This window comes from Lissotriton helveticus, chromosome 9, assembly GCF_964261635.1.
Source record: "Lissotriton helveticus chromosome 9, aLisHel1.1, whole genome shotgun sequence".
NCBI classification, from domain to species: Eukaryota; Metazoa; Chordata; class Amphibia; order Caudata; family Salamandridae; genus Lissotriton; species Lissotriton helveticus.
In genome coordinates this window covers 260977986-260996765 of record NC_136070.1, presented here as the reverse complement: position 1 = coordinate 260996765, position 18780 = coordinate 260977986, and the positions used below count along the sequence as shown (strand labels likewise).

The window sequence follows — 18780 nt, the reverse complement described above, 5'->3', positions numbered from 1 at the left end:
ACTCCATGCTTATCAGTTCATGCCAGCTCTCTCCCCACGTAGAAGACTCTTCGTGTCTTAGCAGTCTTTTAGGCGGTTTAAAATTAGGCGCTGAAAATGTTACATCAGCACACTTACATTTTTGGTTTTGCCGCTCTTATGAAACTTTGGTCCGTCCCGCTCTTTTTGGGGCTGAAAAAGCATTTTTTCTTCACCAGGTTACATCTCCAGCCTGGTTGGTTTGCCGCCTTTTGTGGAACTTGCTCCGTCCATCCCACTTCTGGGCTGCAGCAGCCTATTTTACCATTGCAAAAATATGCCTGTACATGTTGCTGAACCCTAACGCATGCTGTATAAGAGTGCCATGTTTCTCAGCCATGTACTCACACGTAGAGCCAAAGCCTCAGTTGCATAGCACAGGTCTTCATTTATTTTTTCTTTTCATACTTAGTGTCATTTACATAAGAGACTTTCAAATAGGCTGTACATAGTGTTGCACCAGGAAACTTACAGTCTAGGTTTGTGACAACACATTACCCTGTTAAAGAACCCTGCAAGTGTCTGTTACTCAGCCCCCAGTTGCCTTACATACTAACCTCTGTTTATCAATCCTACCACATTACTCCCACTTAGAAAGAAATCACAATTGCACAACAAATGTCTTTATTTATGTATTTATTTTAAAATTTTCTTTTCATAATAGGCATCCTTTTACATCAGAGCCTTTAAAATATTTATTTACTTTTCCTTCATAATTAATGGCACTTACAGCAGAGGCTTTCAACATTGGCTGTGCATGGTGCTGCACCAGCAACCTTACAGTTTAGGTCTGTACATCCCATTACCCTGTTAAAGAACCCTGCACAGGCCTGTTACATAGCCTACACAACTGCATTACATACTTGCCCCCCTGTTTATCATCCCTAATACATTACACACCCGTAGGAAAGAAATCACAATTGCACAACAAATGTCTTTATTTATGTATTTATTTTAAAATTTCCTTTATTATGGCTTCCATGACAGGCATCCTTGTACATCAGAGACCTTAAAATATTTATTTATTTTTCTTTTCATAATTAGTGTCATTTTACACCAGACACTTTAAAATTTAGGCTGTGCAAAATATTGCACTGGCAAAATAGCAGTCTGGGGCTGATGCAGGACCGTCCTCCATGTTACAGAACAATGCCATGGCATGTTACACGGACCCCAGCTGCCTTACATACGGGTCCCCGGTTTATCAGCCCTAACGCATTACTCCCCCGTAGAAAGAAGCCACAGTTGCATAAAACTTGTCTTCATTTTATTTTTATTTTATTTATTTTCCATTTCATAATAGGCATCATTTTACACGGCCCCCAGCTGCTGGATTACATACTGTCCATGTTTATCATCCCTAATACATTACTCCCACGCAGAAAGATGCCATAGTTGCACACTTGTCTTTATTATTTTTTATTGTATTTTTATAACTGCTGTAATTTTCAGAGCCTTTTTAAAATTAGGCGGCAAAATTACTGCCCCAGCAAACAAAAGGTCTAGGTTCCCGCCTCTTCTGCGGCCAATGGATTTCCAGCCCTCTGCTGGCTATGGCTACGCCCCCCTACACAGCAGGCCACCACTCAGGAACACCATCGCCATCAGACACGCCTCCTAGGGGCTGGCCTATCCCCCAAAAAAGACCCTGCAACACTCTAGTGATCCCAGTCCACAGATGGGCCACGACGCTGCTCATGCAACATCAGCCTGCAGCCTCAACTATCCAACGGACATGCCCAGACATGTCTCTCTGCATGCCCAGACATGTCCCTGCTGACCCGATCAACATGGCGCACACCGGTAAGTCCCTGCTCCCACAACCCTAAACACTCCTGTAGGCCCTACTGCCTGCCTTGCCGCTAGCCCTAGCTACCCCCACACCATCACTCTACATCCATTGACACACATCCATTAATTCCTGTGTGAAGGGCACTCGCACCCTACACCTGCCCCACTTCCACCACTGCCCCTCTGGGGGGAGCCCTCAGACCCTGGACTTCCTGCCCTGGACTTCCTGGGAGGGACTTCCTGCCCTGGACTTCCGGGGAGGGACTTCCGGGGAGGGACTTCCGGGGAGGGACTTCCGGGGCGGGACTTCCGGGGAGGGACTTCCGGGGAGGGACTTCCGGGGAGGGACTTCCGGGGCGGGACTTCCGGCTCCTACGTCACTTCCGGGGGGCGTTCCCACCTGTCAAAAATGAATGGTGATGAAAGCTATCATTCCTATACTACTGATAACCACTTGAACATGTTGGGCTTGAAAGCATAAAGTGACCAATTTATTTTTATTTTTGGAGAAGCCTCCCTGGGCCTTGCCTTGAGCCACTATTAACGGCCAACTCACCAGGAAAGATGAAACGCAGAGCAGGAGAATGAGATGGTGGTATGGAGGAAAAGATACACGTGGCAGAGAATAATGTATGACATAAGATGAATGAGACTAGCTGAGTGAGGTAGTAAAGTGAGAGCGAGGTGAACGGAACACGTAAGGTGTGCAATAAAACAAACCTATACAGCAGTGAGAAAAGGTGTTGTATATGTGGATTCAAGCTAGCCTGGCTGATGAGGAGTGTTACCCTGAAACGGGTCCCAGGATGCTTGTTTCTGGTCCAGGGAGGACCTGGCCTGGCAGTTCGGGCTGATCTGTTCCCATGAGGCACAGGGTCAATACTGATTTGCATATAGCTGGGTCTAAACTGGGGTGGCGAAGTGAGCTAAAGAATCCATCATCGTTCAACGCAGATCTGTGACTGGGGGGTGAGTGTCTGGAAAGTTTCAGCGCTCCGTCCATCATCTCCTTGTGTTTGCTTTGTTCTGTATGTGTAATATCCATTGGAGAAAGTGATGCATTATATTTAGGAGGCATTCAGTGGAGAAAGTAAGGACAGTGATGTGGAAGGGAGCAACTGTGTGAGCTCTGCTGATGGCAAGAGTTAAGTGTACCACGTGGAAGGAAGATAAGGTGTTGAGACATGCTGAGAGAAGGTTACGTGCTATCTGGATGTGAGGGAAGGGAATGGGTGAAACATACGAGGGAAGGAGACACGTGTGTGAAGCGGTGAGTAGAAAAGGAGCAGGTGAGACTCATGAAGATGAGAACCCAGCAGCAGTGTTCAGCCGCTGTTCCTGGCAACACACTTACTTACAGCATAGTGGCATCCGGAAAGGCCAGGGCATAAGCTTGATGGAGGGTGGTGCAGTCTGCAGCCAGATATGAGCAGTGTAGCCCATGAAATTCGGCAGAGACATGTGGCATGGTAGCATCACTCCAGAAACCACATGGGTAAGTTTGGCATAGAAGGAACTGGCATGCCGAGGTTTGGCAGGGTAGCTTTGCTCATTGTTAAATCTGCTGTTTCTTTAAGATGATGTTAGCTACTTTACACAACAGACCACTTCCAATTGCCTCAAGATCTGTGAGAGTCTCTGGCAAATAGATGATAAAACCCCCTTCCCTTACTGTGCAACCTTTGATTTGCTACCATTAACTGAGGTTCAGGCTATCTCAAATCTGGAGAAAAGGGCGGGGGAGGGCCAATGACATAGCAATTCTTTATTATCACCCCATCACAAATCATTTTAACTGTCCAACAAAAAGACAAATCAAGGAATGTCCCTGATAAGAACATTAATCACAAAAGTTAATCAACCAGCATCCATTGGCCATGCTAGGCTCTCGGTGCAACTATGCAAGTTACTATATGCATGCGCGTAATTACTGGAATGACCTCTGCATAGTGAACTAGAATGTACCCCTCCTCGAGTTCCCAGCTGCAGGTTCATCTAAACACACATTAGATACAACCCCTTACACAATCATACTCATAATATGGTTCTAAGCAATATAATTGTCTTATTTTGACCCTGGTTTCACGCTAATTTAGCATGTGTGCAGAGGCCTAGGCCGGTCACTGAGTAATACGAGGTCCAGAACCTGTTCTAAGGCCTAGAGGGGTGCACAGAGTATACCCTCATAGTAGAAAGAGGACTACTGTCCCTGTCCTAGGATGAGCTCATACAACCAGTGGTGACAGCATCCGATGGTTTGTGAATCCTAGTATGGCCAGATCTTTTTTTCAGCATCAGTGAGAGTGAGGCCCACTGACACCTCTAATGTTAGGTTCCACTGTTCTGTGAAACCCAGGGCCTTGCACTGACATCCTTTATGCATGGACAGTGCATGTATAGTATGTGTATAATGTACATGTGGTAGTAGGACTCTAGATTTGTGCAAGCTTTAATGCTGAAACCAATGGGATCCATTTTGGATGCCCCAGTTTTGGCATGGCACAAGACGGAGGATGAGGACGGCTTCCCTAGGCAACAGAAGTGTATGGACTGTGTTCCTGTGGCTGGAGGGTGGAAGTTCACACACTGCAGTGAGGAAGAAGGAGACAAGGCTATCTTTAGAAATTCAATGGAAACGTTGCTAGCAAGGGGCTGCTGACTGGTTATCCCTGAGCACTGCCATTTGATTTATGGTAGGTAGGGGTGATGGGCAGCACTGCAGCTTCTGTTGTTCAAGGTGAGGAAGTTTTTAAGTCAGACCTGCCACTTTCTCTGTCCCAGATTACTGCTTTGGGAAGGCTGGTAATAGTCCCATACAGAAACCTCACACTTCACTGTGGCTGTGTTATGAGTGTTCCTGCTTTGAGACAGCCGTATGCCATGTGCTGAAAGGATCATGCTACACATAGGCTGCCTGCAGAGAGCAGCCTGAGAAGGATACTTGAAAGAGAACCTCCCCAAACCAGTTCTGGAGTTTGACACACAAGATTCACACCCCCGTCTACAAATGTGTGTACGAGAAGGACATAAACCACCCTACTGTATTACAGTTCCAAGTTTTCCAGGCTCAAGGAAGGAAGTGGTCCACCGGGGAAACATGTACCACAATATATGAATATGTAACAGTTTTGAAAAGCTGACACTTGTTTAATAAAAATAAGTTTTTTTTTTAAAAGGAAGGAAGTGTTCAGCAGATTACTTAAAAACTGCTGTAAGCAGGGCTAGTGGCTGCCGGAAAGCCAGTTTCCCAGAATTCTGGGGACATCACCTGAAGCCTGAAGTTTCTGTTGGAGAAGCAGAGGGACTTGAGTGCCTAGAAATCTGTGCCTTCGGAGAAAAAGCCAGAGTCGGCCTCGTCCTGCAGGAGAAGAGAAGGTCCAGGAGGAGAAGACTAGAGTATTCCTGGCATAGAGAACACCTAGGGAAATACACCGCATGAGCGAGAAAGCCAGAGGTGACCCACGCTGCAAGTGGGTCTCGGCATCTTTAGCCACAGTTTCAGTCAAGAACGCACCCAAATACAAATCAAATACCACCATGCCCCCTTTTGACTGTATACCGTGATTTGGCATTGCTGCCTCCGGCATGGAAAGCTGCAACACTACATAGGGTGATCTGCACTGCCTAAAAAGGCTGCAACTGCCAGGAGCACGTGCCTGTGGTCGTATCAGCCCATTGGAGCATTGCAAATGCATGACTGTAGGATCAGCATTCAATTGCTGAAGATGATGGGAGCTGTACATCAAAGCCAGCTGTGCAGAATTCAGGCTGAGCACACTGAAGTCGCAGGCTCTTCCTATATCCCTTCTTGACTGGGAAAGAAACAGCAAGCAAGCAGCACGGTTCTCCGCCTGTGGTCTGGACAGGGAAACTGTAACACGCTGACTCGAGAGTATCTACACCTAGGCCCAATTGTGCAAAGTCTGCTGGGGAACTTTAATAAACATGGTTACCCTCGCACGTACAGAGCATTGGGTGGAGAAAGGGGATGGGGGCACAAATTGTTATTACGATAATGCCCTGTTTTCGAAAATTTAATTGTGTAATATTTAGTTCTGAATTGCAATAACAAATACTTTCTATAAAAATAAACCAAGCACTGGGTTGGAAATTGAGTTATTCTGTCTGATGGTTGATTGTTGAGTTCTGAGCTATTGTCCCCAAACTACATTCCTTGAGATGCAGTGGACTTCTCACCCCTTCCTATAGTGACAATCAAGTGCAGAAAGTGTGGTACTCAGCCCATTTGCAGAGCCACAGTAGGATGGACCACACGATACCAGTGGCAAATGACCTCAACCACCACAGTTGGGGAGTTGCCCATATTTGCTCTGTGGTCCCCCAATGAGGTCTGGCAATGAGGAGCAGGGTCTGGTAGAAGATGCCAGGGAAGGTGGGGCATGTGATATGCCTGCAAAAAGGTTGCAAATGGGACAGAGGTACACACTGGGACCGTGTTATGATTCCAACGGCAAGCAAATTAAGGTTACCTGAGCTGACACATTAAGGAGGCCGGATGAGGTTCCTTCGGATTCAGGATATGTCAATTCAGCTGCAAATTCAAATCCCAGCGGGAGGTACCCAGTCATAAAAAACCTGAAATTGGAAAAGTGTAAGTCTGAGAAATGTGTTACAATTTCAGGGAACTAAACTGCAAATTAGAACATCCACATTTTTGTAGCTGTCAAACTAAGCTACAATCTACAGTGGTTACAGTTACAGATACCCACTGGAAATACCTTGCGTCTCAAGAATGGAGTGGCCCAAAAAAAAGAAAATCCAGTTCACGCTTAAAAAGAAGTCCAGAAAACATTTGCCGTGTGAGATAAAGGTGCAAGTGTAGAAAACAGCAATTAGTGAAATAATTGACTATTACAATTAAGTAAGTGAAGCATGTTGCCTCCACCAAAACGAACATACTGATTGGAGGATACGTATATCCGGGCATAACTTACCTTGAATTGGAATGGCATTTATCACCGTATTTGGCACAGTGTTGTCTGAGGATATTTATATTAGATAACATGGCAGACAAGCCAGTGCAAAGCACCACTCAAAAAGTTAGAAAATTAAAGGAGGGTGCTATTATCACAGACATGCTTATTGGTATACCCAATTCACCAGGAACTCTAGTCATGGATCATTATATCCGTTACATTTAAGAGAGGGCACATATTTCCTTTTATGTGGAACCGTAATGACCATCTTGTTGACTGTCCGAGGAAGCTACCCAGCAATTATAAGTGGGTGCTGTTAAGCAATTGATATGTTGTGTACTTAATTTGAGTGGCCATGAAAGTATGTTTGAATAATGCTATCAAAGAACTATATTCTCATGTGTCAATTGGAGAATCCTTTATTTTTAAAGCAATATTTCTTTAAAAAAATAAATAAATCATATTGATTAGTAATGCCCAGGGCCTGTCATGTCTTATATGGGGGTCTGAATTTTCTTATATCTCATGCCAAGGGACATCATCGTTGAGGCCGATCGTATTGGAAGAAAGGCGAAATATCCATTGTTGTCCCCTTCTAAAGCGGGCTTTCTGGTTCACATTGGGATTGGCTTCTAGCATAGTCCAAAGTAAGTCATTTGGTGAGTGGCCTTCGGTTAGGAAGTGCAGACTCATTTTGCTGCAAATGATGGTTGCTGGTCGTAGGCAATAAAAGCCAATGAAGATGGCAGTAATTTGACATTTTATTGCCCATAACGAGCAACCGTCATTGTTTGTTTCAGGAAATAAGTGTTTGCGTTGGTAGATTAACAACGATCCAAGGCTGCCTGATGCAAATAAAAAATACAGTTTGTACAGGTCAGAACAAATTAATTTCCTCTGACAAAGCTGCCATAAAAAAATGCTGTCCCTACATCCTCTGTCCCTGATGTAGCCTTTCTGCTGAAAGGAGTGCTGTGGGCACAAAAGAAGCCTTGTTCTTTTTGCATCCAATCCTATTTTGACCGATGGGCATTTCAAGACATTAACAATCTCAAAAATAGTCACAGAATTCAAAGCTTGGATCATGATGGCTGCTGGTCCAGGTTGTATCTCCCTTCCTTGGCTCCCCAAGGATAATTGGAGCAGGTATGGTCAGACCTGGATAGAAAATAAGCCCGGGTAACAGAATAAAAGTGGTCCATTACTGAATCAAATAGCTAAAAAACACAAAAGCAGGGGGAGAAACGTTTTCAAATCAAGGTAGTATTTTGCAAGATAGGGGAGAGTTCATGCATTTGAGCTTGCTGCAGGCAGTTTTTCTGGAAATATCAGGAAAATCAACTGCAAAAACTGCCCTGCCAGACCTTATGGGGCAGTTTTTAATTCGTTTAAATATTTCAATACTACATATGCACAATTTTTATATCATTTGCTTTCAAATGCATCATTTGTCACTACTTTTTCTTTCCAAACTTTTTTTCAAGGGGAAGAACTTCTCCCCCAATCCCAAAATGCCTGTTAGACGGGCTCACCATACAACACTCATCCCCCAACTTTTATGCCGCACCATTTTCAAATATCGCCAGCCACCACTGCTGAGGAAGCAAAAGCAAGTTGATGATCGAGAGTTGAGCCGGACACGAGAAGCATCTGTAAATTGGTAGAAATCACGAGATTCTACAAAGTCTTGTAAAAAGAGAGAGTTTGGCAGAAATAAAGAGAGAAATTAGCTCAAGTAGGTAAGTGGAGGGAAATGGAGAAGTGGTTCAGGTAGGGAGGCAAACTGTGACCACCAGAGTGGTGCCCCATTGTGAAAAGAATTATCTGAAGAAATTCCCGCTCGTAGGGTATAAACCATTTCACCTGATATTCATGCGGAACATGGCACAACCTGCTCAGACTTTCCAACTGGGTGTTCCCTTTCTCATCCAGATGGAAGGCAGTAGGAAAAATATGAAATACCAGGGCCCACAGCTGAAAACCCCGTTGGTACAGAGATTGAGATCATACTTCTCCTTGCCTACTCAATTAAATATCCTGCTGCTGATGGGTTTTCTTTTAGGACACCAGCAATTGCTTTCAACCCATATGATTTATATGGAGTGGCATTTCTTGGGGTATCACAGTCCCTGGGTATTCAAATCCTCTCAATCAGCTCATAGACTGTACCAAGGAGTCAGTCAGTTGCCATAGTGATCTGAGCAACTCAGGGCTGACAAATGACTAGGTAGAGTTAAACCAAAAGTGAAGTGTCAGAAACCTTTCTTTCAGAAATCACTATTTTCGCTGACTAAGGTCCTTGTAATCGGCTCCAATGAAGAGTAAGATAGTGTTTTAAAACCCTATTTCACAAACCTGCAAGGATATGACACTTTACAACACGTGCCATTAATCCGCATTTTTTACTCTGCAAAATCCTTTACAACGCAATCTATTACAACACAGTGTCCATTACAACACAATTTACTATTCTAACTCCACTGGGGCGCTATAATGGGGAACGCGTTGTAATGGATTGTGGTGTAAAGCCCTGCATTGTAAAATATAATGACTTGCGTTGTAATGCAGTCGTTGTAAAGGATGTATACCTGCAAGCATACCCATATGGATTCAGGAGCTCTCCTCGCCCAAAAGCCTTTAAAATCACAATGAATTTTGAATTTAACCATGTCAAAATGCTTTGCCTAGCTTGGGTCAAAACAGATCGAAGTCCATCCGGGACTTTTGGGAGGACTTGAGCCACTGAATCCCAAAAAGCATGAAGATAGGGGTCCAGCAGGCAAATGGCGTTTAGAGACCGGAGGGCTAGACTGGTGGAAGAAAATACCTACTTCCCAAAGATCTCAACTCTTTTGGACTCCCTTTTTGGGGGGGGGGGGGGGGGAGTGAGTACTCGAAAAAGCATTTGGATTTGTCGACTAGTAGACGCCTGCACTAGTAATCTCTCAGGACAGGGGTGCCGAGACAAAATTGCAGGGCTGCCTGGGGCAGGTTGGTTGCGTCTTGCAATCTGGTGATTTTTTTGGGTAACCAGAGTAAGGTGTGGCCAGGTTCTTAGGAGAGTATAAGTGAGTACTCGAAAAAGCATTTGGATTTGTCGACTAGTAGACGCCTGCACTAGTGATCTCTCAGGACAGGGGTGCTGAGACAAAATTGCAGGGCTGCCTGGGGCAGGTTGGTTGCGGCTTGCAATCTGGTGATTTTTTTGGGTAACCAGAGTAAGGTGTGGCCAGGTTCTTAGGAGAGTATAATGGGGAACGCGTTGTAATGGATTGTGGTGTAAAGCCCTGCATTGTAAAATATAATGACTTGCGTTGTAATGCAGTCGTTGTAAAGGATGTATACCTGCAAGCATACCCATATGGATTCAGGAGCTCTCCTCGCCCAAAAGCCTTTGGCTTGCAATCTGGTGATTTTTTTGGGTAACCAGAGTAAGGTGTGGCCAGGTTCTTAGGAGAGTATAAGTGAGTGCCTCATCAAAAGGTAGGAGGGCTCAGTAGTTTGTTGCCTGGCTGGAGAACTTCAGTCAAGACACTGACTTTGATCTTTAAGGTGCAGAGCTGGAGGATGAGAACATTGGCGGCACTCCGCATGACCACAGAAAAAGAAGCACTCCCTTCAGTGGCTGGACCTTGGGGTGTGAGAAACCAGGATCAGGAGAGGTTTCAACGTCACTAGCCTCTTGGAGCTCATCATACTAGCCCTCTTCATTGCAGAGTTGGCCAATTTCCCTCCAGATCTGTGTCTGGTGGTGCAGAAAGAAGGAACCGATGTCAGCACGCAGGAGTAGTGCGTATAAAGGATACACATTTCATTACCGGAGCATAACTGTGTCAGTCTGGAGCCACACAGCGCCACTACTGGCACGCATAGGTACTGCTGGAAACATTCATAATCCAGTCTAATGCCTGTAAGAATATTCAAAAGGTAAGCAATCTGCGGTTAGAAGTCTCCATCAGAAAAAATGATTTTTCCATTAAAAAGCAAGTACAAAGCCATATGATGTATTTTAGAATGAAATGCCAATGTACTGAGCCCGGTATGCCTCCTCATACACAATGAACCAGTAACTGCTCTGGCTGCAGTGTTCACCAAATCATAGGAGTTAAAATTATCCGTGACATCGGAGACTGGTACACTGTTCAATCCAAAATAAGGAAGTACCTAACAAGTAAGATGAACCAATTATTGTTGACTCTTGTACTGGCAGAGGCAGCTACTGTGAAGATACAGAAGAATGATGCGTAGGCCTTCACGCGTTTTCCCTTCTTTTTTGCTACACTTTTTTTTGTTTATTTATGAATGGGAGAAAAATAAGAGTTAGCAATTGTAGAGAAACATCTGCAGCTATACCAGGTCCTAGATTAATCTATACTGATTTACTGGTAATGTATCCTGGAAGTGAGCCAGGCTCAATTTCTGAATGAGGAGAGATGGCTGAAACCTAAGCTTTGTCAGTGGTGTGCAAAATTGTGATCCAGTCTGATTCGGTACAAATACAGGAATAAGCTTCAAAGGGCGCAATCACAATCTCATCAGGTCTGAACATGAAACCCTATACAACAGGTTTCCAAATTTTGAGACTCAAATTTCTGTCCAGAGGAACTCACAACCTCTTAAGCGGGGTATGTAGGGTATTGGAGTAGGAGATTTGACTCTTAACGTCTGTACCAAATCAATGTTCCCTAGAAACGAAAGCCCGCATTCTGAAAAGAAGTGACCGGCCAATTGTGATGCCAGTTTTTCTTAAACAATGATTGGAATTATCAACCACATGTGAGTGCAGAAAATACAAAACCACTGAATTGCAAAGGCAGGAAATGCAAGCTCCATGTGGATCCTTCACAACCAAGAGAATGAAAAGAGAGAAGCTGATGCCAGTTCACTGTCAATATGGGAAAATCAGAAACTTAGTGGAAACAATTTTCGGCTATCACTATTTACAACCTGTTGGGGAGAAGTAAACTCTGAACGAGATCAAATCAGGAATCTGGGGTAACAAACCAAAAACCTTCAAAAATAGACTCACAGACCTTGAAACTGAACAGTGCCCTATATCTGTATATTCGTATCTTCTTTCAGTTACTTTTTGCCATGTACCTCTGGTTTTAATTTTGCTCAGGCTTATTTATGGAGGAAACCCTGCCGGGGTTTCAATTCTAGGCCAAGCATCAATTCAAAAATGTATCGCAAGCAGGGTACACCAACCCAACTAAAAAATACAGTCGTATTTGTTACATTAAAAGGTAGCTACTTATTTAAAATGTTAGAATGATCGAACAACGCAATGCACCAGAACAATCCTACAACAAAAGACAGAATAATGCATGATACTTGACAGTAGGACAGTGGTACTCATGTTCCACAATGCAGAGGGGCTATTTTCTTCTCGATTGACTTTCTTTATGAAAAAAAATTCAAGATGATTTTAATAATTCTATAGAATACTTTGTTGCAATACAGTGAACGAGAGGAGTTGGCCTAACGGCTAGAGGGGTCGATCTCAAATCTGGGGAACCGGGTTTGAGTCTCGGCAAGGACGCGGCAACATCCTGTGATTCTAGGCAAATCACTTAATCTCCTCGTGCCTAAAAAATAGAAAATGAATGTGGCCGCATGTAACGCTACTGGTGCTTATGTAAAGCGCTCTGACACCCGATACCTTCGGGTCAAGTTCGCACTATATAAAACTCTGTTAAAAAAAGAAATAATTTTTTATCAATTTGTATGCCCTACTATATTGAAAATGTAAGATTTTAACAAATGCATTCCTTAGCCTTGTGCCACGATTATGTTTTCAGGACAAAATAAAAAGTGTTGAATCAGTGAATACGATACACCGTTTTCATAATTTTATCTTGACTCAGATTATTATTAATTACTAGGAATAGGTAATATCTAAATTACATTGACTAAATTAGCATATTTAAATTATACGAAGTTCCAAAATACATCACATTACTCGAGTTCACAAAATGCTTGACCACACAATAGGTTTGGCCCCAAGATGTTTTAGACCCTAACCTCTTCCCAGAATCACTCATTACTTCTTATGCGAAGTATGCACTCCCGGGAGAAAACCCCCCACAAATTACACAAAAGAAGTGGCACATTTTTTTCTGTAAAAGCACAATCTTCTCACAAAAATACAAAAGTTTGCAGCCCCCACCAATGACTCTTATTCCTAGAGCTTATTACGCATCTGGCTTTCACGTTTCTCTTCTTCTCGAACCTATTATCTGATGACTTTCAGAAGCGGCTACTTACCCCAGAGATCCAGCAGTAATGAATACTATCCAGAGGTGACCGAGGTCCAAGGTGGACGTGTAAACAATCAACCCTACCAGGGACATGAGGTAGACAAGCAGCGTTGTCATCCTAAAGAAAAAGAAGAAAAGTGCGTTAGCCTCCTTCCATGATCTATCCAAAGACTCGAACACAGGACAACTAGGTCTTCATACAATGTATTCTTCAATTGGGGGTCCAGTTTAAAAAACAGTGCTTAAATATTTGAATCACAGACATTTTTCACTTGGTTATTTCACAGTGCAACAAGACGCTTGGCAAAGTTACTTCCCACTAAGGATTCTGATAGAGATTTATGGTGGTAAAAGAAGGGCTGCATTCTCTTCTGTTGCTATGACGCCTTCTAGTCACTCATACCATCTAGGACCAACATGCGCCAAGATTTTCTAGAGTTGTAGGTAAAGTTTCAAATGTTAAGATAATTTGCTATCAACCAATAAAGACGCCAATAATTAATTCACTAAAGAATAAGCAGGCGCAATGGACTAGTGTCAGGATATTGTACTCTTACTGTTTTAGAGTCAACACTTCGAAATACACATCTTTAAGCCGAACGTAGCTATTTCGACAACTAAAGGGTTACTTTACAGAAAGTATTTTAACCATCTAATATAGTCCCTAAACTGATCTATAGTGATCCGATTCAAACCCTGACCTTAACTGAGACTTGGCAATTCCCTTTCAAGTGAGCAAATCCACCTCCTGCATCGTGAAACACAGCTTTCAGGTCAGGGGTGTTTTAATAGTAAAACTTTAAAAAAAAATGTTTTAAAAATTATATTAATGACCTTGCAGATTCATGTTGAAACGTTTCTATTCAAACATATTTTATTAGGTTTTTGCATTTGTAAAGCAGTACAGCGATAGTATTCTGAAGGTATTCTTGGAAAGTGTTTTGATCGATAAAAATATGTGAATCCCCAAAAAATAACAGGATGAAGATTACAAATAGAGTTAGTTGGCCAAAGCTTGTACATAGTTAACCTGAAAAATGAAAGTCAGAGGGTGGTTGGCGTAGAAACAGATATCTTCTGGACAGTCATGTACAAGTTCTTTATAATACAGTGATTATTGCATATAAAGTGATATGTCTACTAGCAACGTATCTAATCCTAACCATAACAGAAAACAAACAATTCGCCAATGGCTAATAGTTATGGAGAGGTGGGGTTTCAATGGGAATTCTTGTAAGGTAATTAGTGAGTCACATCTGAGCAGTAGTTAGTGGTCACAGAAGAATCAGGTGTCAAAAGTAAAGGTAGCCAGTTAACAGAGGGTGGTAGTGTAATGGGGGTCTGGCTATGTATTTGTGGATTCCTTGTCTGGGTGTTGGGGTGCACTGGCATATCCTATCAAGGGGAAGGATTTGTAGTGGTGGCTGCCGAAGGTGTTACAGTTTTGTCAAGTGGGCATTCAAATGTCCAGTATAGGCTCCGCTAAAGCCATGCCCGGGTCATCCCATTCGGTAGCAATTGGAAATTTCCAGAGCCCGCGTACCTCATTTCTGTGTAAAGCATTAGCAGTGAATCGTTTGTCAGCTGCCCCCAATGATGTATATGTAGGCTGGTGGTGGTTCAATGTATGGTGATGGTTCGCTTTGCTAGTATCAATAGCAGGTTGGCAAAATTAGTGATTGATTTCTCTTGTGCGGGGCGTGGTGTGAGGCCTAAAAGACAAGCCCCTGGTGTAGTGTAGGAGTCCTTGCCAAATATATGTTTGATTAAGTCTTCAATCGAAAGATTCATGTTGAAAATTCATGGGAGTGAGGAAGTTGCGTCCTTCTTGCCACTTCGCTTAGGAACTCTGTTGAAACTTTAGGGCAAGACTCTCAAGAGTCATTAAACTCTACATCATATTTCACAGGGAAAACCTTGGTTAATGATGTAGGAGGTTTGATGGTCAATGGCTGTTTGCAGAGGGTGTCTGTCTCAATCAAAGAATAAACTCGACCCATATTCAGATATATAATGTTTGCTTGGTTTGATTAAACATTAATTCTAAAAACATTGAACGAGAAGGTAAGCAGGCTCACCGGGATGCAATCCAAACCTCTAGCACAATAACAGGGTATTTTTTTTTATATTTGGAATTTTCAAAACTGCATCCTTCTACAAAAGATCCTATGACACTTTTGAAAAACACCCTCCAGGAAATGCCTGCAGTTCTTGTGGCTGTGTCCAATGAACAAACGATTCATTAAACCTTTAATTATTTCAGTCTTGGCAGAGCTCAGGACTGCAAAACTGAGAGGCTGTAAAGCCAGATGCTTCAGGTGGTTTCGGGGAAGGTGTAATGCAAAATGTATGCAACTGCGATATTTGTGCTGGCTATGGAAGGACTGAACATTCATTTTTGCACTGTGCATAATGGTCTTAACTCAAAGAAGAACCATTAACAGATTATGCGGTTCTTGAATCAAATGACAGCCTGTCTTACCACTTTTCCTAAGATATAAAAGCTTTTAAGGAACATCTGTGAGTGGATGGGTACCTACAGGCTCCAAGCAAAGTGGCAAAACTAAGGCTCTTCTAGTAGTCTTTCGGAAAGACTCCTTGACAAACACTTAGTGGTCCACTGAAGTGTTCTTGCCATCTCCAAGTTACATCTCTTCACCATAAATTGGCAGTTGTGGCTGCTTGCACTTACAACCTTGTCTAAAAAAAATTACATTGTTCTTCAAACTTTGGTAAGCGGCTAGTAACTGCAGTTACTATAGGCTTAATGCCTTTTTTGGGGGGCTTACAGGACTTCATGACTATGCTTTTTTTATTGACATTACTGCCTTTTGGCTAGGTTCGCGCTACAGAAATGGTCCATACAAGCAAATCTGTTGCACTGGAACCAAGCAACTCAGATATAGCTTCCAGACTTGTGACAAGCTCTTCCAAATTCTGCCATGCCAATCTCTTGTTGGCCTCTCTTCAGGGGCCTCTGAATAAGGATCGAATCTCATTCATAAAGACAGATCCTGTTCTGGCTTTCTTCCAGAAAAGTATTAAAGTTTATATAGACCCTAGATCCCTCAGCTCCTTCTCTCTTATTTCTAAAAAATACCAAATGCCAAAAAACATGTAATAGAGTGGCAGACGGCTCTCTATCCTTGTCCCACTCTAAATTGCCCATCTGTCTTAAATCCTTGAAGACCTGCTGTTTTGAGGCAGCCTTCTAATTCCCAGTTCCGGCCTAATATGCTTCTAACCAATGTACCATGAAAGCTGTGAAGGTGTACAAGCGCTGTACGCAAACCACAACAACAAACTTAAAATCATATAAAAGTGCTTCTTTGAAATAGACAGTAAAATGTGGAGAACATAAAATTACGTGCTGGCCCTTGTTCACTGTAACAAAACTATAAGAGTTTCTGCTCATTCGAACAGCAAACAAGGTCCTAAACTGCACCTTAAAGCATGAGATAAATCATCTAAAACTGTAAAGCACTTGATTCAAGAAAGAAAAAACGGGGAGTGTAAAAAAATGGAAAACACATTAAGAAGTGGCTAGTCACTATCCAAGATTGCCGCCTAGCAGCAAAGCCATCTCTTCCCTGCTCTGAAATCCTCCACTATCCAGCTGCATGAATGCAGTGGTACAATGCTTCAGTCAGTACCAAGACAAAAATAACTCTCCTGTTGACTCATCAACCGTCTAAGGCCCAGAAGGCGGGCCGCAGACTGGACTTGAGAAGAGCTCGCGCCGGCTGTGGTGCCTAGGTTCCCTGTCTGCAAATAGAAAGGAGGGGCATCAGAGGAGTATGAATGATGTAGTTGAAGGGGCTGTGGCGCAGCAGGGACCAGTTGACGTCGGAGGAATCCATCTGAGTTTGGGGAGGCTCCCTTCTCCTCTGACGCCGTTTGTCTTGGCTGGCCTACCGGGGTGTGCGGCATTGGCCTTCAGATCATTTGAGGGTGTATACCCCCAAGGTATCAGCATCGTGACATCAGTAGGGACTGATTGCCTGATGCTACTTAGGACCTGAAACATTACTGAAATAACCACCATCAGGAGAACTTCCCAGTGATAAGGGTAGGAGGACAAATATTTATGGCACAATTGAGAAATATCTTGATGGTTGCTGACATGCTAATCGCATCCCAGCCCCACCAGCAACATAGCTCTGTCCTATGAACCAGTGAGTAAAAATAGGAACATGGAGCGTTCTTGTAGTGTCTAGAGAATGCAGACGGAGTGGAGAAACCGGAGGATCCTACAGGTATCTGTGAGCCCAGAGAGGAGTGGGGTCCTGTCCTCTAATGGTGCAATTAACTATGAAACATTTGTGGTCAACAATATTACTAACTCTTGCACAATGGGGAAAACTAATGCCAGACAGGGCAAGCTCTCCCTTGAGCAGAAAAGACCTGTGGAGTTACATTCTAGACCCCCTCCCCCTGCACCAGGGGAGGGGGTCTGGGGATCCAGATAAACCAGTTGACGTGGACATTAAATAAATTCTCATTGATATAAAGTCCAGTTTACACTACAGATTCGAAAATAGATCACCTCACAGCAGCATTGACCTGTTAAAGGACCGATTGGATAAACACAGTGACTGCATCAGTAAATCTGAGCAGAGAATTTGAGTCCAGGAGACGGAGCCCTGAACTAAAAAGTACTATTGCGCAAATGAACAGAGACTTGGCAAAGATTGCTGCAAAGAATTAGGACATGGATACTGGATCACAGAGGAAAAATGTTTGCATAGTTAGGCTCCCAGAATCAACTGACTTCGGCAAACCAGAGACCTTTTATGAAACACTTCTTGCCAAGCTGCTGTGCAAACCACCTTCTCTGATCTAGTGGTTGTTGACAGAGCGCACAGATCACTGGGACTTAGACCAGTGCTGCCGGACCTCCAGTCGATAGTTGCTCATTTACTCAATTACCAGGATTGCAGCACATCACTCGAGGGGCTAGAGAGAAAAGACCTTTGCAGCGTCAGGGTTTTTCTTCACAGCAGCGGAGCAAGAGGCCAAAAGAGCATACACAGAAGTGAAAAACTGCTGAGAGCTCAAGTCAACAAGTACACAATGCTGTTCACGGCACAGCTTAGAGTATAGTACAAAGACCGTGCATATGTCTGTCCCACTCTTAAAGATGCAATGACGTTTGCAAAATCTTCCATCAAGAAAGAGAAAGACTCAACAACCAGACTCTGGCACCAACCAGACTTGAACATTCTATAAGACACTTACAGTTCACTTGATATGCTGGAGATGGTATCCTTTTCCAACTCTGGGCTATTGCATGATCGTTACATTCATCTTGACATTATTTGAATAATGAGGATGTGTATGCCTAATGTCTTGTTACATTAATAATGCTAGTTCTGTTGGTTTATATATAACTGTGGATTTATAGGCTCCCTGATACGATCTGATCCGTTAACCTAATTAATTTATGACGGCTGCGGCTTGCTTTTGCTGGACTAATCACACAAAGGAGTTTAGGAATGGACGGTGGTTATCTTCCCCTAGGCTGGAACTCATAGATATGATTTTTCAGGTTCTTACAAAGTTGTGGGATTACTACACTGACAGCTATGGTGATCAATGTGGATGGGTATATAAGCAGAAGATGCATTACAAGTGTGCCACAAGAAGTGGAGGGTCTTGGGTGACATTGCATCTTCAGAAAAGTAGTGGAGATGAGGAAAGGAGAGCCCTTAAACTAGTGACATGGAATATTGGGGGCTTGAGAATCTTAAAGAGATGAACAATCCTGACATTCT

The 18780-nt window shown here is 43.2% G+C and overlaps 1 protein-coding gene across 3 annotated transcripts in view; it reads right to left on the bottom strand.

Annotated features, from left to right (window-relative positions):
* Nucleotides 1-18780, bottom strand: part of FLVCR2 (FLVCR choline and putative heme transporter 2) — a 513060-nt gene that overhangs the window by 149134 nt on the left and 345146 nt on the right. For all 3 annotated transcript variants that reach the window (XM_078659926.1, XM_078659924.1, XM_078659925.1), the window contains exons 7-8: nt 13014-13124; nt 6300-6405 (exon numbers count right to left, since the gene is read on the bottom strand). In XM_078659926.1, coding sequence (XP_078516052.1) covers nt 6300-6405; nt 13014-13124 — 217 coding nt within the window. The remainder of the gene's footprint in view (nt 1-6299; nt 6406-13013; nt 13125-18780) is intronic.